This window comes from Miscanthus floridulus, chromosome 15 (assembly GCF_019320115.1).
Source record: "Miscanthus floridulus cultivar M001 chromosome 15, ASM1932011v1, whole genome shotgun sequence".
Classification (NCBI taxonomy): domain Eukaryota; kingdom Viridiplantae; phylum Streptophyta; class Magnoliopsida; order Poales; family Poaceae; genus Miscanthus; species Miscanthus floridulus.
In genome coordinates, this window is record NC_089594.1 from 28,032,759 (window position 1) to 28,056,682 (window position 23,924).

A 23,924-nucleotide genomic window follows, 5' to 3' on the forward strand; every position below is an offset into this window, starting at 1 on the left:
GCCGTTCCAAACATCTGGATTTCTTTTTTTCTTAACAGTATGGAGACATCTTTTTAACGAATTGTAGACCTCGATAAGACCTATAACTTTGAAGTTCATAATTTTTCTGTTCGAAGTCACCTTAGTGCTGAAATAATTGATATAACACTCAGATCTACAGAAATATGAAACTTGTATTGATTATTTCATCACCAATATGACTTCAAACAAAAAAGTTACGAGCTAAAGTTGTAGATCCCATTTCTAACTATAATATTTATATAGATTTTATCTTCATACAAGGTCATACGAAAAGGTTGTGACTTTTAGAGATAATGACACTAGTAGAGAAACGACTTTCGGTTCGCACCTTTAGTCTAAGTTGTATTGGGGTTCGGGACTAATGTGAGCATTAGTCCTGGGTCTAAATTTTACAGGCACCAAAAACCCTTTTATCCCGGTTGGTAACACCAACTGGGACTAAAAGCCACCCTTTAGTCCTGTTTGGTGTCACTGACCCGGACTAAAGGTCTCCCACCCGGGACTAAAGATCCCCACGGGTGAATTCAAAAAGAGAGCGTCCAGGACTTTGTCACATGTGCTGTGCATTTGAGTTGGTAAGCAAGCTACACCCGAGGCATAAGGTCTTGGGTTCGAATCTCATATACCGCAAAAGAGGTCTTCCCAGGATTTACACTATTTTTGTACTAGTGTGAGTAAATAATTAACACTTATTGGGTGCCCATATAGAAGACGTATAAAAGGCTGGATGGTTGGAAGGGCAGCTCTTTGAGTCTGGGTGGTAGACTGGTGTTGATTAACTCCTGTTTGAGTAATCCACCAATCTATGCTATGTCTATGTACCTGAAGATGGATATTCCTAGGAAGAGATTCTTATGGCAGGGAGGCACCTTGAAGAGAAAGTATCATTTGGTTAAATGGACTAGGATCACTAAACCAAAAGGCAAGGGGGTTTATTAGGGATCAAAGACCTTAGGAAAATGAATATTAGCTTACTCTTTAAGTGGTGGTGGAAAGCTGAGAATGGCAAGATATTGTTCATAAGAAATACCTGAAAAAGGGTAGCATAACTCATGTTAAGAGGAGCAACAAAAATTCCCCTCTGTGGAATGATTTGCTGAAAGCTAGACAGATCTACTTGAGAGGTCGTAGGTCCATGGTGACAGGCAATGGGAGAGCTACTAGCTTCCGGCATGATAGATGGTGTGGGCAGGTGTCGTTAGCAGACAAATTTCCCCAATTGTATGCTATCAGTGAGGAACAGGAATGTTCTGTGGCTATCATGAGACAAAAGAACTGGCGCCTCACCTTTAGGAGGTGGCTGCATGAGGAGCTGCAAAGTCAATTGAGAAGATTGCAAGACATTGTGCACAGGTTCAATGTTAATCAGGTGAAAGATAGAACCAGCTGGGACTGGTAAAAATCAGGGGTGTTTACTGTGAAATCAACCTACACTCAACTCTGTAAGAATGAATTTGGATATAATTTCAAGAAGATCTGGAAAGCCAAAATCCTGTTAAAAGTCAAAGTCTTCGTGTGGCTGCTTTCTACAGGAAGCTATACTCAATAAGGACAATTTGTTAAAACGAAGATGGATAGGGAAGTGTGAGGGTGTTGTGTTTGTACGGCCTGCACGCTGTTCTGGGCAGGTGCGCTATATTGAAAGCTTGGTGTGTCTACGGGGTTTTTTTGGTAGCTTCAATGTCACCGTTTTTGGTTTGGTAGTAGTGTCTGATCATGGGATGGATCCCTGGGTGATCAATTCCATGGTCGCTTTGATGTTCAGGTGGCGGCGCTTCATATACTCGTTAAACTGTGGAACCATGTAATTTTGTTACATCAGTAATGAAATTCGGCTTTGGCTGTTGTGAAAAAAATATATAAAGTTTTAGATATCAAGCTGTACGATTTTCATATAAATTTTTATCTCCAAAACGAGGATCATACTTTTTAAGGTATGTTGTCCAGCGATAAGAAATTCCATCGTTTGAATCGGCTAATTCCACCTGTTTACTTACTATAAGTTAATATCACCATATTAATTGAATTCGGTAATGTTTAAATGCGGCCGTCCAGACGGACGAACGCCCCATCCCAAGAATGCGTGTGCTTCACTCCTTTGCATGCTGCCGCCCCTACCTCCATCCGCGCTCTATGTCGTCACTGCAACCCAGCCCCACGCCCACCCCATCCTCTCTGTGCCACCATTGTCGTCCCCACCCGTTCTCTATGTTGCCACCGCACCCACACCCACCCTTTGTGCCATCGCCATCCATGCCGCCCCACCCCGCCCTCTGTGCGCCGCCGGCGAGCTCTACACCGGCGACCTCCACGTGACAACGAACCTCCATATGCGAAGCAGCAAGCAGATGTTGCACTGAAAGCGCATATTGCAAACGTATGTTTCAAGTGTTTTAGGTGTTTTGGAGGTATGTTGCAATTATTTTATATTGATGCTGCAAAAGTAGATCGGAATGTTGTAAAAGTAGATCGAGATGTTGCACATGGCTATGCATGTATGTTTCAAGTATATCTTCCAAATGTTTCATCAGTTTCAAATGTATGTTGCAAGTGTTTCATCTGGATGTTGCAAAAGTAGATCTGAAAGTTGCATATACTGCTGACCCCACCCCGCCCTCTGTGCGCCGCCGACGAGCTCTACAACAGTGACCTCCACGTGTCGACGAGCCTCCATTTGCCGATGCAGCAAGCAATTGTTGCGCTGAAAGCGCACATTGCAAATGTATATTTCAAGTGTTTCAGAGGTATATTGTAATTGTTTTTATATCGATGTTAGAAAATAGATCGGGATGTTGCAAAAGTAGATCGAGATGTTATACATGTTGCAATGGCTATGCACGTATGTTTCAAGTGTATGTTCCAAATGTTTCATCAGTTTCAAACGTATGTTGCAAGTGTTTCTTCTGGATGTTGCAAAAGTAGATCTAAAAGTTACATATACAAGCATGTTGCAAGCGTATGTTCAAGTGTTTCGGGTGTTTCATACGTATGTTGAAAGTGTTTTATCCCGATGTTATATATGTTTGCAATGGCTACACACGTGTTTTCAAGTTTTTTCTAGTGTTTACAAGTGTTCCAGACGTACGTTGCAACTGTTTCAGCTGTTCGGACGTATGTTGCAAGTGTTTCATCTGGATGTTGTAAAAGTAGATCTAGTGTTGCAAATATTGCAATGAGACCCACACGCCGCAGCCGCCTGCTGCAGCTATTGGGGCGCCGCCGAGAAGGCACGGTCCTGCGTGCATGCGCGTAGGAAGTGAAGGGGGCGCGAGCAGTCCTCATGTGCGGTCGAGCGACGCCCAGGCGACGCGGGCCCCCTGCATGGGTGCGGCCATGGTACCATCCAACAGATCGGTATCTGATCGGACATCCGGGCGCTAGCTTGGTTACAGCAGTATAAATATACTCATCGATTGTTGCAATATTTTTCAAAAGAAAAACAAAATTAAAAATATAAAAGTGGAAATTCTTCAGCATACCCTGTAATCGAGTCAAACCCGACCCATGTACTTCAGGCAATTGGCCCAGCCCATAAGCGCAGCCGCAGCGGAGGAGGCCGACCGAGGCACCGAGCTTCTTGTTTAGCCGCCCCTGGCCCGCCGTCCGGCGCCTCCAGCACCCTCCGGTCAGCCGACCAAGGACGTCGCCGTCCCGCACCCCGCACGCGGCGCTTCTCGCGATCTCGCTTCCCGATTACCATTCCTGCGTTCCAATCCGCTGGCGGCGGCGGCGGCGGACCGGCAGCTCTCTTCTCGGTTTGGCTTGGGCGGTTGCTGCCGCGCCGCGCACAGAGGGTAGCGGCCAGAGGCTGGGCGGCCCGCGGCCGGGGCAGGTCCGCAGCAGGCCAGCAGCCAGGGGCATCGTCGCGCTCGCACCCACTGAGGCCGGCGCGGCCACGAGTCTGCGCTGACTTCCGACCGTCGTGCGCCGGCCGAGCCGCCGCGGTGAGCCTCCTCTATCCTCTCTCCGCGTCTCCTGTCTACAATCTCCAGTCTCGTTCCGCACACAGCGATTCAGTGATTGTAGTTTTGTTCTACTATATGTACTGAGATAGTGAAATAGAAACATCAAACATTGATGTACAACAGCACAGTACGGAGTATATTAAGGTCAGTAAAATGAAATTTGTTGAATTTGGTACTGGTGCCTAGAGTTGATGTACAGCAGTGCAGTAGCAACGCAGAGTTTATTCTTTGGATCACTGAGATATAATTTGATCATGTGCCAGAGCAAAGTTCAAGAAGGCGCTCGGCGCTTTCTAGGTGTTGACCCATAGCCTAGTGCCTAGGCTAGCCTAGACCAGCCTAAGCATTTCAAGTCGTTTTTCTAGGCATTTTGCCAATTTAGCACGCAACATATATGTATTATATATATATAGCAGAAAATGTTGAATAAATTAGTTAAATAGAAGCATAGAGTAGCTGAATACAGTATATAAAAGAGAGGGGCAGTAGACATACCTTAGTGGCTTACTGGCTTAGGCTCAATATCAATAGACAGCTTGTTCCTAGTTCTTACAGCAAGGATTGACAGCTTGTAAATACTCAATAGACAGCAAGCAGTTCATAAAAAAAATAGAAAATAGCAAGTTGACACTTATCTGAATGATTTCAGTCATCTCCCATCCATGAACAGACCATATCAGCAGCTAGTAATTACAAATTTTAAAGCACAAACAAGTGAACAGGACAACAGTACAAGTGCAGAACACAATTCATAAATAAAGGTCTTGTTCAGAGAGCACATAGTTCTCACAAAAGAAGAAAAACACAGTCACACAGCAACAGTTCATAAATTTAAGACATACATGAATGCATCATAAAAGATAAACCATGACATGGTAAAAAGGCCCCACTACCATATCATCTTTCTTCTTCAATAGGGTTCTACATAATCATCCTCATATTCATCAAACTGTTCTTCTTCGTAGTCAAATTCTTCTCCTTCGTAAAGCTGTCTCACTCTTGCACTTCTACGCAGCTCAAGTTGTTCTTCTGCTCCCACTGCATCTCCAATAACAGACCAAGGTATCCCTGTACCTTCCATCTCATCTTCCTCATCTCTATAGACAACTAATGCACAATCATCTCCATTCTCATGCTGAAAACCTTGAGCTTCAATTATATCATTAGACAAGAGAACATCACTGATCTTCTTTGACTTGATCTTTTCTTTCTTATTAATCAGCTTGGAGTTGAATTGAATATAGACGAATTTGTTGAGGCGGGCTGTAGTAAGCCTATTTCTCTTCTTAGTGTGTACCTATAAATTAAAAATAAGAGCATTTTCAAGTCTGCAATTTAATTGTAATGCTGCTGAAATGTTGACACCAGATAGGTACTAACCCCTTCAAACCCGCTCCAATTTCTTTCACAACTAGAAGAGCTTGATGTCAAAGATAGGATCCTTGTAGCCATCTTCTGTAAAGCTGGTGTTTCAGTTCCATACAGCAGCCACCATGATGCTGAAATAAATGAAAAAACATCTCTACTAGTTAGTAGTTACAACAAATTTATTGTTAGATGAAAACAGCAAACAACCATGTAATAACAAGTACCTCTACCTAGGTTGTAATCAAAGTTTTCAAAAGTCCTTGCAAGCTTCTTGTTAAATGGTCCTTCTCTATTCTGAAACTTTTTCAGTTCAATGTTGGCAGCCTGATCTTGCTTATCCTTATCATGATAATAAAAAGTCTCCACACAACTGATAAATCCTTCTGTTATTGTGGGCTCATCAAAGATTGATGGGTTACTATAACTATAGTGTGGATTCAGCAAATAAGTTGTCAAATACAATGGAGAATCAAGTCTTCCTTTCATCTTTTTGTCAATAACAACAATTACCTCCTTGAACCGGGACTCATTATTGCCGAAGGCCTCTTTGATCTCTCTCTTTGCCTTTAGTAGTTCTCCATAAACGAAACCCATGGATGGCTTCACATCCCCATCAACCAAACGGAGAACTTTTACCAATGGCTCAAAAACAGTCAATGTTAGCTTGACATCCTTCCAAAAGGTTGGATTCAATATAATTGCTATGTCATCTTTTCCTTTCTTTGATTTCACATTCTTCAATGAGTCCCACCTACTATGAACCACCATCTTTCTTAACTGGTCCTTCTTCTCTTATATGCGGTTCAAAGTGAGAAAGGTTGAAGCAAACCTAGTCACTCCTGGCCTTATTATCTCTTTCCCCTCTGTGAAGTATCTCAAGCACTCCAATGTTCTTGTGTGCCCATAGACAAATATGGTGAATGCCTTTGCTTGGTCAATCACCTTCTTGAACCGAGCCATGTTGCCAATTCCTTGGAGCATCAAGTTGATTGTGTGAGTTGCACAAGAGGTCCAAAATATCTGTGGTCTCTTCTCAAGCAATAGCTTCTTTGCTCCCATGTTGTTAGAGGCATTGTCTGTCACTACTTGCACCACATTATCTGGACCAATGTCTTCAATTGCTTTGTCCACTAGTTCAAAGATGACTTCACTTGTGTGTGACACATCTGACATCTCTTTTGAGCTGATAAAACTGGTTCCATCAGCACAATTAGTGCACAGGTTCATTATGCTTCTCCTCTTCCTATCTGACCAAGCATCAATCATAATAGAGCACCCATTCTTCATCTTCTCGGTTTCACGTTCTTGCAGCAAACTCTTGGTTCTTGCATATTCTTCTTCTAGCAATCTCTCTCGCAGATCATACTGAGTTGGAGGTTCAAGTCCAGCCCCAAATTATCCAATTGCTTCACACATTTGCTTGAACTCATCATTGTCACATGCATTGAATGGTATTGCTGCCAATGTTACAAAAAAAGAAGGTTAATTAGTGTTATGTACAGCCATAATAGCATCTACTGAATTCTGAAATATAAATACAGAATAGGAAATTACCATGTGTATAGACCCATCTTGCAATATATTTATGCACCTCATGTGTTCTTTCTTTCCAAAGTTCCTTGTTCAGCTTCTGTTGAGTCAAAGATTCAGATTTGGTTGCTTTAGGATCAATAGCATGTGTCCATTTGTCAATGGGTCCTAATTTGTGAGGCTCAGAACTTCCAATACAAATGACTTCCTCTGACTCTCCACCTCCAACCTGAGAAACATTCACTTCCTCTCTAAGATCTAGCTCATAAACAGTCTTCTCCTCCCTCATCCTTTTTGCATCATTTAGTGCTTTCTTGCACTTCTCTTTAGCCTCCAGAGCCTCCGGTGTTCTGGCCTCACATTTCGTCGCATTCTTTCCTTCATGGGCCACGTGCTACTTCAACCGATAAATCCCTCCTTGCATCGCCTTATCACAGAGTTTGCACTTCACCTTGTCCTTGTTGTTAGCATCAACAAGAACCCCATATTCCCATCCCACATCATCCGAATTCCTTCTTAGGAGATTCGCTCCCTCAGTTTCAGTTTCAGGTGCAGGTAAAGCTTCTGCTGTTGACATCCTACATTTAAGAGTTTAGAGCATACATTTAGGTTTTAGAGTTCAGTGAGCAAACATTCAGATTTCAGTGACCTATACATTCAGACATTCAGTCAATCGAAATCGATAATACATTCAGTCAATCAATAATACATTCAGGCAATCACAGAATATATTCAGGCAATCGCAAAAGACAGATTCAGTATCCATCCATTCATTCATTATTCACAGAATATATTCAGTATCCATCCATTCATTCAGTATTCACTTGAATCACTTCAGTCATTCAGATTTAGTATGCAGGGGAGGGGAGCTTCGGGCAGGGGAGAGGAGCAGGGGGACTGACCTTGGGCGCTGGGGCGGGAGGGGTGCGCCAGTGGGGACGAGCTTCCAGGCGGGGACGAGCACGACCGGCGGGACCTGTGGGGAGGAGGTCCTCCGGCGGGAGGGGAGCGCACGGCGGGAGGAGCGCGTCCGGCGGGGAGGGGAGCGCCCGGCGGGGAGGAGCAAATGGCAGGCGGGAAGTGCGTCCTCTCCCTCCTATCCTTCCCGCCTGTTTTTGCGCGGCCGAAGCCAGCTGTGCGCGCACTTGCCCGCGGCGTTCGGCTCCGCGCGGGAAGTCTTCGCGCGCTCGCCCGCTGCAGCAATTTTTCGCGCGCTCGCCCTCTGCGTCCGCCTACCCCCATAGGCCAGGCGGGCACCTATCGACTAGCGACTAGTCGCGCCTAGGCGGAGCCAAGGCGTCGCCTTTTTGAACTTTGTGCTAGAGTACGTACAATACAGAGTTGTTTCGAAGTGGATGAAGTTGAAACACTCAATACTTTCATGTCCGTTAGAAGGCATAGGCCAAACAAGAAGTAATATTGTAGATAGATGTGTAAACTTCGTGTTTCACGCTCTGCTACTTCAACGCAGATGGGTCTCGATGCCGTGGCGGCCGCCTTCTACGCCTTTCCAGTACTTATCTCTGTGCTCACAGTCCGCTTCTTCTATGTGCTGTGGCACAGTGGCCAACCAGCGTCGAAGCCACGCGCCACTGGATTGCGGTGTCTCATAGTCCTTGGCTCCGGTGAGTACGTATTGCGGTCTTTCCTGTCAAATACCTTATGGACAAGTCTTGGATACGGTTGCCTGGTATATTAAACAGTACTAAGGTTTAAGAGCATGCGTGAGTACCAAGATGTGGTTATACTGAATAATTGTTGGTAACTGCAAGTTCATATGCGAGTTTATTTTCTTCTATGGTAATGAAAGCTGAAAGCACAACCCTTGGTCTCCATATATGGATTTGCCTTTTCACTGACTTAATCATGATAGACTGTCACAAAGAGATCGTGGGACAAAATCTTGTTTCGTCCAGAAACATTGTTGTTCTGCTCCCAATCAACCGTAACATTTGTGCCGCAGCAGTTCTGCTTCCTAGAGGGGCATTGTCACAATTCATACAAACATGGTGTATGTTTAAACTCAGTTTCTATATATGTTGCCATGTGCAAAGTTCATAAGACAGATCGAACTAAAGATGTTTGTTAACTAATAAGATAGCTTATGTATGGTGTTTAGTTACAACACTAGGAATCATCGTGCTCCTTGCGCAACTCTGATGACCCCTGAACTGAGTTAGGAGTCTCCTTTTTGTGGCATCTGCTAGACATTTTTCAGCTCCAGCTTCTATTCTAAACAGGGCACATTTTTTTATATTCTTTTTTGCACTTTGGTTGACTTCCTTCAGTGGTTGGCAATTTGCTAATGTCGCAATATCTTGTCTTAGTCACATATTCATTCTCGCCCTATTTAGCATGTATTGGCTTGTTTAATAGTGGTATTAAAACTGCCGGGATCTTATCATTTTACAATTTACAATTACAAAGCACACTTGTATCTCTTTGTAAAAAGTATATTTATGCTTCTCTTGGCTTTTCTTTTTCCCATTGGGAAATTCTATTCACATTGGATTACTATCAAATAGCACATCACTAGCATTATTACTATTTTACTGGACTCTTGTTCACACTCTTGCTAGAACATTTGGTCGTTTCTTTGAGTTATCAAGTGTCGAAGTTGTAAGATATGTAGCTTGATGAAACATGTATTATTTTGTGTTTTGGTGGTTAGGAGGGCATACTGCAGAAATGATGAATATTGTAACAACGCTTCAGAAGGATAGGTTCACACCTAGATACTATGTGGCTGCACTTACTGACAACATGAGTCTTCAAAAGGCACAGGTCTATGAACAGTCACTTATTCAGGTGGAGGTCAATTATTATGTTGCATTGAACCAATTATATGCTGGGAACTTGCTAAACTATTTAGAATATGGAATATGATTATATTTAGTGCCGTTTCAGGGTGATGGAATGAAGACTGCCGAGAATGCTCATTTCTTGCAGATATACCGTAGTCGTGAAGTAGGCCAATCTTATATTACATCCATCGCAACAACATTGCTAGCCACATTGCATGCTATGTGGCTAGTAATAAGAATCAGACCACAAGTGGTGTGTACCTAGTTCAAACTATGGTAGCTATTTGCAGCATGAGTTTAAATACTAAAGCTTTGTAATACTCCTCCAGATATTTTGTAATGGTCCAGGGACATGCTTTCCTCTATGCATCTCAGCATTCCTTCTGAAGGTAGCCCTCACACCCTAGCTTCTATGCTTGCTTACTTGATGCAGTATGAGCCTTGTGCGATTGATCTTGGAGAATAAATGGATAGTATTGCCATTGATCATGCTTGCGATTGCTAATTTCTTCGCCCCAAGTTTCAAGTTGATGCCGTATTTTCTAGTATCTAACTGGTTTAGGATTGCTGTCTTTCTGTAGGTGATTGGTTTGGGATGGTCCTCCATTTTCTACATTGAAAGCATTGCAAGGGTGAAGAAGCTATCATTGAGCGGTTTACTGTTGTACAAGCTACGGATAGCTGACCAGTTCTTTGTGCAGTGGCGCCAGCTACAGCATAAGTATCCTCGAGCATGCTATGAAGGTCGTTTGATGTGAAGGCTTGACCATATCTGACATTGGGATAACGTATTTTCCAACTCAGAGTTTCAGAATACGATGACAATCTATGTACACTTTGTGGTGGCCTTAAAAAAGAAAGGCTTCACAAACACTCACATTTCATATTCATATATGCGGGCATGGAAATGCAAGTTACTTGCATATAGTCTTGCATATAGGCTTCACAAACACTCACAGTATTTGCAAATTTCTCTAAAATTTAGTGCTGTTCATAGATGCAACAGCCAAAATGATTCCTGTTAAGAGCTACTTTGGTCATTACTCATGAGTCATGAATCAGACAATGGCTGGCATAATATTTGCTACCATGAGAACACTGTTGTTAGCTTGTGCAGGTCCGAATTTGGTATCCGCTTAACGAAGCATTTCTTCCTAGTTACTAATGGTTTGAAGCTTAATATGTCGGCAACATATCATGTGTAAACCAACCAACTTGGGTAAACTTGGAAACTGGATCATGACCCATGGATGGGGGTGAGGAGGCTTAAGCGAAAAAAAAAAAAGGTCGCCGGCTCCCCGCCCCTCCCATCCGTCATCTTCTCCGGCGACGGTTGATTGGGGTCCGCACAAGAGGTGTGCAAGCAATCGACTCTCAATGCCCCCCAAATCCCAGCGATAAATAACCGTAGTGAATCCATTCGGGTCCCGATGGTAACCAGGCGCCGCCGCATGAATCGCAGGTTCTGCTGCACCTCTTCCGTCGAGATGGAGGAAGGGAGCCGCCGGGCGGCAGCGGCCGTCCTCCCGGTCCCGGACGAGCTCATCGTCGAGATCCTCGCGCGGTTGCCGGCCAAGTCGCTCTGCCTCTGCAAGTGCGTCTCGCGGGCCTGGCGCGCCTTCATCTCCGATCCGGCCAACCGACGCAGGTTCGCGCAGATGCTGTCGGGCCTCTTCTTCTCCCGTCCCTACGGCAGCGCCCGATCTGGGACTTCATCGGCTTGTCTATGTCCTCGGTTTTGCCTACGCCTCCCGGGGTTGATACGGCTCTCTCCTTCCTGCCCCCCACCTGTGAGCTGCTGGACTCTTGCAACGGGTTGCTCCTCTTGCGGAGCGAGGAATATTGGCAACGACATTCACCACCACCCTTCTACGTCGTGTGCAATCCAGCCACCGGGGAGTGGGTTACCTTACCCCAACCAAGCCGCGTCCCGGGTCAGGTTGGCTATTCTGACGGTGTCAGTCCACCCATAGACAGCAGCACAGCAGCACTAGGCTTCGATCCGTCCATCTCCCCGCATTTCCATGTGTTTCAGCTGGTGCAGGAGTTGGATCATTACGAATTCATCGTCTGGGCAGTGGAGATATACTCGTCCCAAACGGGAAGATGGATTCTCAGAGAAGCCCCATACATAGAAGATGTCCAATACATGGGCCAAATGACCTATTTCAAAGGCTTCCTGCATTTCTGCATGATATGCAATTTAGTCGTGTCGGTGAACACAGTGGGCCAGACATGGAGGATCTCCCGAGTGAGGGAAAATGGTTGTGGCTCTGGTTCTGTCTGTCATTCTCAGGGCCGCTTACTTTATGTTGATAGCAATCTCGACTCAAGTGATGCCATGTCAATCTATGTTCTTGAGGATCATGACAGTGAGGAGTGGATATGGATCTTTAAACAAAGCATCAACAAGCCAGATCTATTTGGACCAAGAATGCCAGGAAGGGTATGGGACTACTACACAGCTGCGTTTCATCCAGACAGCGATTTGATCTTCTTCTATGATTGGTTAAAGAAAAGACTGGTGTCCTATGATATGAAACACAGGGATGTGCATGTTATCTGTACTCTAGAAGTGCCCTATTTTGAGTTTCTACCAACAGAAGATGTGCATCATAAATTTTTCCCATATGTTCTGTTGTACTCAGGGGCATTACCATCATCTAGTCTCAGCTAGAAATGCTCACGACATTCAATACAAGGTCCAAATTTGGCATTGATTTCTTCAGAAGGAGCTGGTAAACTAAATTATTTTAGGGAGTTTCATGATGGAGGAACTACTTGTTGTTGCGATTAGCTTTGTTTGGTGATTCAAGAGGGTTTCGGTGCTGTTGAGATGGAAATATGTTTGTGTCAATCTGCCATCCACAATTTATATGAGCTGCTATCAATGCTTTGGTCAATTAGCTGGCTACATCAGTCAATATCAGTGATGCATGCATCATCTTCGCAGACATGTGCTTCCGAAGCTTCTTGACAAGAAGATTGAAATTTCAAGCATTGGTTTCAGCAGCATGGCAGATGAGGCCTTCGTGCCTTTGAACCATGCTGGCAATATATCCTATCTTCTATTTACTATGTTGGATGGGTACAAGTCTTAGACGTTACTAGTAATTCTGGATGTAATGAATTGGAAAGTAGACTACCTGTTAAGAGTCTTTATGTTTTCTTGTTTATCTGCCTTTGTTATTCCACTTGTTTGGTGCTGTATAATTCCTAATTTAGTAACTATTCTGAGTGCACTTGGAGCAACTTGTTATTATATTTGTGGCAATGCAATGTGTGGTTTTATTATGATGTACCTGCATTTTTTTGTTGCTAACCGCAGATCTTGGTCAAATTTCTTAGCTATTTGAAATGATATTGATGGATCTATATGGGTCTGGTGGTGATACCAGTGTCTGGTTGTTTTGCAAACAGTGAGGCATGCTAGCGTTTTGGCTTTAACAAACAGCAATGGCCAATTATGGATATGGTTGGCATTTGAAAGTGTGGTTACTTCAGGGAATCTCATTGAAGAAACCACTTACTGATGGCTTTCGCTAATTAACCATTGACTGGCATGATGAAATCTGTAGGATCAACATTTTTTGGTCAGCTGGCTGCATCAAGCAATATTTTAAGGATGTGTGCATTAACTGTTAAAGATTGAAGTAGAATTTTCATGAAATTCGGGTTCTGAAGGATTAAGATAAGCGAACACCGAACAGTGAGTTTTGAAGCACCATTTGAAGTGTTGTGACAGGAGCACTGATTGCCGTTGAATTCAGCTGAAACTTATATTTTAATGAGATTTATTATGTAGCCATGCCTATCACGAAGGAATGGTTTCTTGTATTCTCCACCTTTTATATGCAGAATTTATTCAATGCTGATTGATTTCAGTTTTAGTAACTAGCTTACTAGCCTGATTCCATTTGGAACATGCAGTACCAAGAGCAATCGTGGAACTGCATTTGTGGGAATGCAAACATATAGTTTAATTTCCATTTTGTTGTGTATCACCATGTCTGGTTGATTAACTGCAATGTATGTTTAAATTCGTTTATTTTTTGAAATGGTGTTCATGGATTAAATTTTTTCTCGTTCGAGTCAACTATAGCATAACTGGATTTATTGTGCTAACTCAGTGGACAAATACACATCTTCGGTCGTAGGAAACAACATGGCAATTGTGGAGACGATATAGTGCCAACATTTTTTGAAGAGTGGTTACTACAGGGGTCTTGTTGAAGGAACCTGACAGTATATTAGAAAAAGATTGTGCTGAAACTGAGAATAGAGGTGGTTTGTTATCCTATTTTGTAGAGTCTGTCTACCCAACAACCATCAGCCTGTTCGCTTGCTCGTATACGATCGTGGATTATAAGCTGGAACAGTATTTTTCTCTCACACCAAACCAGCCAGCAGTAAATAATCCAGGATCGTTTACGACGAAATGAACAGATTGCATGTGTTTTATGCAGTTTCAACACATGAATTTTTTTACACCATAGAATTAAGATCCAACAACCTCCATCCTCCTTCTATCTTCAGCCTTCTTCTACCTCTAGACAATTACAAATAACAAGATCACAGATCTACATATCACAAGAAACAATTTTTTTCTATGCAAGGACAAAAGGACAAATCGCGTCCAGGTCTGATCGAAGTGAGGGGCCGGGAGGACTACGACGCGACTGACGGAACGCGCGTGCGCAGAACACGTGTGCACAGAACACATGTGACTGATCGGAGCGAGGTCTGACGGAACGTGACTGACGGTCTCCAGTGCCCAGAACGCGCGTGCGCTTCGGAGACCGTTGAAAATAGAAAGGGAGAGAGAGAAAATCCATGTGTTTTTTTTATGCTAAAACACATGTGTGTTATATAGTATTTCTGATTTTATACTATCAGTCAGGCTTGCCTGGCCCCTGCTGCTCTCGTTATGTCCAGCATCATCAAGCAGTTCCCATGGCACCTGCATTTTTGTTTCGGAAAGTTTTCTGAGCAGTAGGCAAAGACAAAGACTGAACGCAAGGCACCCACGGCCCGTCCGCCTCCTATGCTCGCATTCTCGCACAGTCGGACTGCAGCCAGCGGGCAGCGGCGCACGAGTGAACACACATCCTGCTGCGGGTCTTGGCGACGCCGGCGATGATCTGCAGCGGCGGGGGTTATTCCTCTTCTGGGCCGTACGAGAGCTGAGCAAGCAATCAAGTGAGTTTCGATCCCCTAAAACCCCAGCGAAAAATAACCGCAGTGAATCCAATCGGGTCCTCAACCCAATCGCAGGGATGGAGGAAGGTGGGAGCCGCCGGGCGGCCGTCCTCCCGGACGAGCTCATCGTCGAGATCCTCGCGCGGCTGCCGGCCAAGTCGCTTTGCCGCTGCAAGTGCGTGTCGCGGGCCTGGCGGACCCTCATCTCCGATCCGGACCACCGCGGCAGGTTCGCGCAGACGCTGTCGGGGCTCTTCTTCTCCCGTCACCGCGGCAGCCACCCGCCCTGGCCCCGTGGATTCGTCGGCCTGCCCACGTCTCCGCCTGGGGTCGATACGGCTCTCTCCTTCCTGCCCCCCACCTGCTGGGACATGGATCTGCTGGACTCTTGCAACGGGCTGCTCCTCTTGCGGTGCCAGGAAACAAGGGAACGGCCTTCTACGTCGTGTGCAATCCGGCCACCGGGGAGTGGGTTGCAGTGCCCCAACCGAGGCACACCCAGGGGCTGTACGGTCCACCGGATACCTGGTCCGCAGCGCTAGGCTTTGATCCAGCATTCTCCACAAATTTCCATGTGTTTCAGCTGGTGCAGGAATGCTACTTCCACAAGGGTTTGTTCTTTGTCGTGGCAGTGGAGATATACTCATCCGAAACTGGCAGATGGGTTTTCAAGGAAAACAACGACATGTGGGTTCATTGGGACATCCGCTTCTCCGGACAGATGACCTTTTTCGGTGGCTTCCTACATTTCTGCAACGTCTCCAATGCTGCTGTCATCTCGGTGGACACAGAGGTGCAGGCATGGAGGATCTCCCATGTGCCGCACAATGTAAGTTATGGTGGCCTCTTTTCTATTGACATGCGGCACAATGCAAGTTATGGCCGTTCCTCTACCATCAGCCACTCTCAGGGGCGCCTGCTTTATGTGTACGATCATGACCTGTCAATCTATGTTCTTGAGGATCAGGACAGCGAGGAGTGGACATGGATCCTCAAGCAAAGCATCGACAAGCCGAACCTATTTGGACCACGAGGGGGATGGGACTACTGCATAGCTGCATTTCATCCAAATGCCAATTTGGTTTTCTTCTATGATTTGAAGCAGAAAACACTGATGGTCTATGATATGAAACACAAGGATGTGCATGTTATCTGTACTCTTGGAGAAGTGGTCAAGATTGAACTTGATTTAAGATGCAATGTGCATCGCCCGTTTCTACCATATGTTCCATTATACACAAGGGCATTAACATCACCTAGTGTCAACTAGGATTGCTCAGATTTGTCATTGGTTTCTTTAGAAGGGTATACTGGACTAAACTGAATCTCCATGTCTTTGTGCCAATCAGTAGATAAATGGCACATATTTTTGTCTTCATACCATGTTGCTTAGAAGCCTTAGATATGAAGACCGTTTAAGATTGGCAAATAATTTTGTCTTCAGATCATGCTGCTTAGATATGAATCCATGTAAGCTGACATTCCAAGTGGTTTCTAGCTTGATTGATCAATTGAGTTTCGTGTTGGAGGAGCCATTCTTTATTGTGATTGGCGAGTGATATTTTGTCCTTAAAGATGGAAATGAGTATACCATTCTTCTATCTGTGATTTTTATGACTTATGAGCACTACAATGTTTTTCTCAGTTATCAGCTGCATCAGGCAATATCAAAGATGCATCAAGACTGAATTATGATCCTCAGACAGGCATGTGTTTCTAAAACGCACTATTTCAAGATTAGCGATGTAGTGGATGAGGACTTTTTGCCTTTGAATCATGCCAGCAATATATTTTTTGCTGATAATTATACTGTTCTGGAACTGTACAAGTTTTTATTGTTACTGATAAGGATGTAATGAATTTAGAAAGCAAGTTATCTGTGAACAAGTGTTGACTTCTGTCATTTGTCTGCCTTTTTATGTTGATTTTTATGCAGTAGGGCTGAATAATTTCCAAGTAACTATTCTGAATGCACCTGGGACATTTAGTAGGACTGACCTTGTAGCAATGCAAACATGTTTTATTTTTGTTTTTTTATGTGCACATATCTAGTGCTGTCAACTGCGATGCTTGGCCAAATTTCCTTTTTTTTTTTTTTCTTTTTGAAACGACCAGCAGGAGTTCTACCCGGCATAGGGAAGAGTGAGTTTAAACATGAAATAGAAGCTCAATAAGGAGGGAAAAATTATAAAGTCAAAGAGCTCCACTAGAGGACTACTCTCTCGAGATAATCTCCTTGAGCCTCAGGTTCTTGCTTCCTCCTTGATTTTCGCAATTAGGCTTTCCGGTTGTGTTATCAATAGATTTGAAATGATATCAATAGATTTAGATGTTTCTGGTTGTGTTATCATGTGTTCTAACAGTGAAACATCTTGTGTTGCAATGAGTGAGGCAGGGAGCCATGTGAACATAATTCCATTCCTTGTGATGGTCAACATATTCATGCCCGCATTTTTCACTTGAAAGAGTGGCTACAAGTTACTATCAGAGTATTTTGTTGCAGAAACCTGCCAGTACTTGACAACTTGTTGGGCCCCGTTTGGCAGAGCTCCCAGAGCTGATTCTCTGCTGAATCCAGCAGGAGCTCTGCCAAACAATTTTTCAAAGAGAAGTGATTCTCTGTTGATTCCGTGAAATGATTCTCTGAAATGAACTAGGAGGCTGAGAGCTGAAAAAAGTAGTTTCTCCTGATTCTGTCATGATTTTGCTAACGAATCAAAGAGAATCACTTTCAGCCACAGAATCACTTCTCTTAGAGAATCAGCCATAGAGAATCAGAATCAGGTGGTGCTCTACCAAAGAGGCCCTTGGTTTTATTCGCTCTGGATTAACCATTGACTGCCATGATATGATTTTCTACCTAGAGAATCATCGCTAGGAAACATGCCAAAAATACGAGGAATGGAGACCTGTTTGTAGCAAACGGCTGGCTGGTGGGCCCATCTATCCCTTCCTTAATATTAACTTTCTTCTCCGTCGCTTTCAGAAGCAATTAGGATAAAGTGTATTGCAGAAGGTAAATTGGCTCAAAGATAAATAGAGAAGATAAATATATTAAAACTTAAGTCTTATAAAGGGAATGATACAAGAGCTCTACCTGATTTCAAAGATTTGAAATGATACAAGAGCTCTACCAGATTTCAGAGAATCTTTGGGAACCTGAGGCAAGATTGACTCATTTCTAACTCACAACTACTGCAGCCAAACAACTAGATAAAGTAAAGAGCATGTAGCTTGATCATTCTTGTTGTGTGTTCTTACTCTTTATTTTTTTCATCTAGTTTCTAGGCCTATATGCATAGTTGTAATCCTAGTCGCGGTGACTAGAATCATTAGTGGGAAGATGGCGAGTGAACGCAGTAAGCGATTGCGCAGGTAGCATAATAAGCTGTGTAAGCTAGCCATTATATTAATGGAGGTAACAACACCTTTATCGATAGTGAGATGTTGAGCTTTTTAAAGGGAGAGAGTGGGCATAGGCCTTTTTTGGGGAGTAGGCAAGATCAAAGGGTGTAAGAGCACCCCTAATACAATAGCTTTGATGTATGCCTTGTCAGACCAACTAGGCTCAGATAAAAAAGTGAATATTCTGTAGGGCCACGGTTAGTTTCGGCCGGAATCGGCATTTGCACAGGGTTTGATGTGACGGCAAATACTGTAGCAATTTCGTTTGTATTTATGAATTATTGTCCAAACATTGACTAATTAGGCTCAAAAGATTCGTCTCGCAAAGTTTAACCAAACTGTGCAATTAGTTTTTGATTTCATCTACATTTAGTACTCTATACATATACCGCAAGTTTGATGTGATGGAGAATCTTTTTTTTGCATAGTGCCAAAGTTGGGAGTTTGGTGAACTAAACTAAGGGCCAGGTGATAGGTGGCTGCAGAAGCTACAATAGCCTCACCATAAGAATTGTAAGAGAAAAAATGGAGAGGAGAGAGAGTTATAGGGGCAACAAGAATATGCTTGTGTTGGATAGATAGTAGCTTAAAGTTTTCATTCCTATTTGGACCTACTACTAGTATAATATGCTTGCATTGGCATGTATTGTGGGCGTAAAAGCTTGGAGGTTGCTGCATGAGGAGGGGACATTTTAAACTGAGCGAGAGTTGTTCAAGTACGGTAAGGCTTAGCTTCCCTTTTCTCTTTCCCTTAGGGTGTGTTTCTGGTCTGGTTTGAGCTGGCCGGTAATGGTTTGTTGTGAGAGAAAAATACTGTTGGCTGGTTGTCTGACCGAAAGCAGGGTGAAAATCTCCTACAGGGGATTGAGAAAACTGATTTGGAGTTTAGAGGAGAGACCTGATGTAGCATGCTGAGAAAACTCATCCCCGTTACATATGTGGGACCCCTATGTCAGTGGCACCTCCCTCCTTTCCTCTTCCTCTTTTCTCTTTCCTCTCCCTCCATCCTCTGTCTCGGTTCACGGGCATGACGGAGCCACCGCTTAGCTTGCTCGCACGCCGGCCAAGGAGCGGCGTGGCCAGCTTGCTCGCTCGTCCGCTCATCGGTCAAGGGCGGCAAAGCGCCCCAACCAAGCTCGACCGGCATAGCGGCGGCGCTGCGGGCTCGCCTACCCAGTGCGGCGGTAGTGCGGCTGGCCCGTGCGCTCATTCGCCTAGCGCGGTGGCGGCGTGGTGACCAGCGTGCTTGCGGCGACGACAGTGGACCCGCGACATCAGTGAGATGAGGAGAAAGAAAGGGGTCTGAGAAAACGAGTGGTTGTTCCCCTTCATTTGAGGATTGAGGTGGGAATTCGAGGGATTGAGAAAAAACTTTAGGGAAAGAAGATCTGGTGGACAATGTTTTTTTTCTTGCTTCAATCCCCTTTATTGCTGGTTTTAGGGAAAGAGGATTAATTTGACTCCATCTGTTAGAGATGCTCTAACAGATTAAAACGTGTTGCAATCTTTACCCACACCGACTGACGTGTTACTAGTGGCGCTTGCCACCGCTCGTTCCTTGGACCATGTGTGAAAGTCCCAACAACAGATCAACAACACTGTAAAGAAGCTACTGTAGGCAAAGATGTTGTTTATTATCTAATCTAAGTTCACCTGTCTCATTTATTCTTTGAGTTCGATATAAATCTTGAAATGTTGCCAAGGAAAAAAATATTATGACATAATTATGCACTTGCAATATAAGTAGATTTGCATTTTAATACCAACACCTATGCCTACTAATGGGTTGAGTTGAAATAGGCTTAATGGGTTGAGTTCTTAAATGTGTACACTTTGAATGGATTGGAATGGGTTTGGGGTTTCTATATATTGTATAGTATACATATCTATTAGTTTAAAACGGGTTGAGTCATTGAATGTACTGCTCTCTATGTCCTGTGATATAATGCATTCTAAGAATTTTAAGACATATTAAGAGAGAACATAAAAGACGCACGTAACCTCATTCTATTTCCTAATCATACGCTATAATCAACATGATTAATGGTGATTGGTTGATAAATGAAAAGTATTTAATGCAGAACTGATTTTTTGTCCTCTAGAATACATTATATTCGAGGATAAATTTTGAATAATAGAATATGACAGGACGGAGGAAGTAGATGTTAAAGCTAATAGATTACCTTGATGTTCCTAACAAAAAGATTACCTTGATGTGGGACCCACATGTTCATCTAGCTATGAGAATTGGCACTACGTAGCTTCCTATTGCATTAAATTATATTTAGCAAATTTTAGTCCGTTTTGTTAAAATTTTAACATTTGACGCGAGATTTTAGTTTTAAGTCGCTTTTTTTAGGCCCACAAGTAGATCTTGCCATGTTAATTGGTACAAAATAGCTTCATATCATTTTGAATCATATCAAATAAATTTTATTCAATTTCGTAAAATTTTAATGTGTAAACATAGACTTTTAGTTTTAGGTTTCGACTTTTAACGTGGGATCCACAGGTAGATCTTGCTATGCTAATTGGCACAGAGTAGCTTCATGCCATTTTGATTCATATCCTACAAATTTCAATCAATTTTGTTAAAATTCTAAGGTGTGAACATCAACTTTTGATGCAGGATCCACATGCAGATTGTACCATGCTAATTGGCATAAAATAGATCCATATCATATTGAATAGTATCCAACAAAATTTATGTTAACTTCCAATAAGTTTTAAGGTGTCAACGCAGGGGTTTAGTTTAAGTGTTTGGCTTTAATGTGGGGCTCATGTTGATCTGGCAGTGCTAATTAGCCTGAAATAGCTCATTGTTGCATTGAATTGTTTGCAATAAATTTTAGCTAACTTTAATAAAATTCTAGTGTGAACATAAGATTTTAGATCTAGGGGGTATGAATTTTAATGTGGACCTATATCTTTTATGCAAATTTATAAACCTATGGATTCTCACAACAAACCTGAGGATTCAAAAAGTTGGTGAGTTGAATTGGTTGGGTTGACAAAATAAAAATATAGGGCGAAGTTGGTCGAGAAAGAGAGTTTTTTTTTGAAAAATGAAGAGAGTTAATTTGATATAAATTGAATTGGGTAAGGGAGGTGTTCCAATCTACAAGGCTTACTAAACACCCTGACGAGAAGTTCGTTCTATACAGTGATTGGTGTTGATACAATTGTTGGGTTTTTTTTCCGCTAATGCTCTATCATGGGCGTCTGTTCCGTGTCGGTCAGTCCGGACGCGGCTAGCTGGGCTGCGGACCGGCCCACAGCCCTACTCCCCTCATCCGCATACACGGTTTCTCAAAAAGAAAAGAAAAGAGAGGGACATCTTATCTTTCCCATTCACATCGACTCCACCGCACCGTCTGCCCTTCAGTCGCGTACGCACGAGCGCCGCCGCCGTCTGCATATGCACGAGCGTCGAGAGCCGTCGCTAGCCGCGTATGCATGAGCTCCACCGACCACGCTGCGCCGCCTACTCGCGGTGAGGGAGACCGTTTGTCGCCTCCACCATGGGGCCGGACGCCTGGTCGGCGGCCAGGAAGACCTCTGCCTTCGCCTGCCTAGCTCACTGTGGCTAGGGGTGGAGCTCGCCCACGTGCAGCTCACGACAGCTCAGGCGGAGCTCGCCCATGCACATCCTCGTGCCTGCCTACCCAGTTCGCCGTGGCCAGGGCGGAACTCGCTCGCGTGCAGCCCACGACGGCCTGGATAGAACTCCACATGCTGACGAGGATCCATCCTCCCAAGCGGCAAGGAGATGTTTGCGCTGAAACTGCATGTTGCAAGCATCTACTTCTAGTGTTTCAAATGTTTCAGAGATATATTGCAAGTGTTTTATATCGATGTTGTAAAAGTAGATCGGGATGTTACACATGTTGCAATGGTGTTTTTAAGTGTATGTCCCAAATGTTTTATCTGTTTCAGACGTATATTGCAATTGTTTCATATGGATACTGCAAAAGTAGATCTGGATGTTTGCATATACATGCATGTTGCAACGGTACGTTTTCAAGTGTTTTGGGTTGAAAGGATTAAGATGCCTAAGAGGGGGGGGTGAATTGGGCTACTTTTAAAATTCTTTGTAATAATTAAGTCCTATAGTTAGCCCAATTAACCCATTGTGCCTAAAAGTGTTTCTATTGATCTACCGCACAAAAGTTTAGCAACCTATGTTCCAATCCTACTCTAGCATGGCAATTCTATGAATGTAAATGATAAGAGTAAATGCTTAAAGTAAAGAGAGAAGGAGGAACATGGCGATGTTTTGCCGAGGTATCGGAGAGTCATCACTCCCCACTAGTCCTTGTTGGAGCACCAGCGCAAGGGTGTGGCTCCCCCTTGATCCACGTAAGGATCAAGTGCTCTCTACGGGTTAATTCTTCAACACTCCGTCGCGGTGAATCACCTACAACCACTCACAACTTGAGTTGGATCATCCACAAGCTCCGCCAGATGATCACCAAACTCCTAATCACCACCAAGCCGTCTAGGTGATGGCGATCACCAAGAGTAACAAGCACGAACTCTCACTTGACCACGACAAGCCTAATGAGAAGGGTGGATGCACACTTTGCTACTCTTGCTTTCACTAATGAGGGTTCTCTTTGGGATTCTCAAATCTCAATCACCTCACTAGGACCTTGCTCTTCTTGGCACTCTCAAAGGTGTTTCTCAGCTGTTGGAATGAGCAAAAGTACCCCCTCACACGAATGGAGGAAGTATTTATAACCTTAGTTGAAAAACGAACCGTTTTGTGCCTCTGCGGGGTGACCGGACGCTTCGGTCAGTTCTCTCCGAACTCTAGTGTTTAAGTTGTGACCGGACGCAGGACATCGTCTGATCAGCACTGACCAGACATGTCCGGTCATGATTTTCCTTCTCTGCAACCTTACTGGAGTCGACCGGACGCTAGCACCCAGTGTCCGGTCACTCACCTCTCAGCGTCCGGTCATGCCAGATGATTTCACCTTGATCAAATGAACTGAACGGACTCTGTGCCAGCGTCCGATCACTCTGGAACCAGCGTCCGATCAGCATTTGACCCTCCATTCACTTCCAACTCTCGATCATACGTGAATGAAGTTTGCTCCAATGGATCTAAGGGCTTTTTAGGAGCTACCTAGTGCTAGATTTAGCAAGTGCGCACCACACCTAACCCACTAGACTCACCTAGGTCAAGCTACCCGTCCATACCCCCCTTAATAGTATGGCCAAAGGAAAAACAAAGTCCTAAACTACTCTAAGTGTCTCCTCAACACCAAACGACACTTAGAACTAGTCAATCTTTAACCTTGTCGTCCATCCTTTGAAAACCGAAATGATTTCCATCGTAGGGGCATGACCACCATGATAGCCCAATCGATCTCCATTACAGTGACCTAACTTAATTGCCTCTGTAAAACACACGTTAGTCACAGTAATCACGTATTGTCATTAATCACCAAAACCCAACTAGGGGCCTAGATGCTTTCAATCTCCCCCTTTTTGGTGATTGATGACAATACCACCTTGAGTATGTGAAAGAGTTGAGGTTTTTAACATGCTTGGATCATATAAGCTTTTGTTAATAAGAACACAAGAGTTAGGCAAGCTTATATGACCCAAGCCAACATAATGTACT

At 43.8% G+C, this 23,924-nt stretch overlaps 1 protein-coding gene and 3 pseudogenes across 2 annotated transcripts; 3 read left to right on the top strand and 1 right to left on the bottom strand.

Moving 5' to 3' along the window:
* The first annotated feature begins 3,541 nt into the window (after positions 1-3,541).
* Positions 3,542-10,561, top strand: LOC136508714 (uncharacterized). Of its 2 annotated transcripts, XM_066503463.1 has the most exons (7): positions 3,542-3,965; positions 5,002-5,048; positions 8,356-8,509; positions 9,556-9,692; positions 9,792-9,941; positions 10,018-10,077; positions 10,270-10,561. In XM_066503463.1, exons 3-7 carry the CDS (start codon positions 8,356-8,358, stop codon positions 10,444-10,446), a joined length of 678 nt encoding a protein of 225 aa, XP_066359560.1. In that variant the 5' UTR covers positions 3,542-3,965; positions 5,002-5,048; the 3' UTR covers positions 10,447-10,561. The 2 variants fall into 2 exon arrangements, with proteins under 2 accessions (XP_066359560.1, XP_066359561.1); XM_066503464.1 differs by lacking the exon at positions 5,002-5,048 and having other exon boundaries at positions 3,544-3,965.
* On the bottom strand, positions 4,206-7,559 carry LOC136508712 (uncharacterized; annotated as a pseudogene).
* A 336-nt stretch (positions 10,562-10,897) lies between the features above and the next one.
* LOC136508713 (F-box protein At5g49610-like) lies at positions 10,898-13,080 on the top strand (annotated as a pseudogene).
* A 1,523-nt stretch (positions 13,081-14,603) lies between these two features.
* LOC136509095 (F-box protein At5g49610-like) lies at positions 14,604-16,700 on the top strand (annotated as a pseudogene).
* Positions 16,701-23,924: the final 7,224 nt, after the last annotated feature.

Excerpts from the sequence above, each read along its gene's own strand:
- LOC136508714 (XM_066503463.1), top strand. The coding sequence starts at position 8,356 with ATGGGTCTCGATGCCGTGGCGGCCGCCTTCTACGCCTTTCCAGTACTT. Across the intron at positions 9,693-9,791 it reads ATGAACAGTCACTTATTCAG|GGTGATGGAATGAAGACTGC; the intron begins GTGGAGGTCAAT and ends GTGCCGTTTCAG. Across the intron at positions 10,078-10,269 it reads TCTCAGCATTCCTTCTGAAG|GTGATTGGTTTGGGATGGTC; the intron begins GTAGCCCTCACA and ends GTCTTTCTGTAG.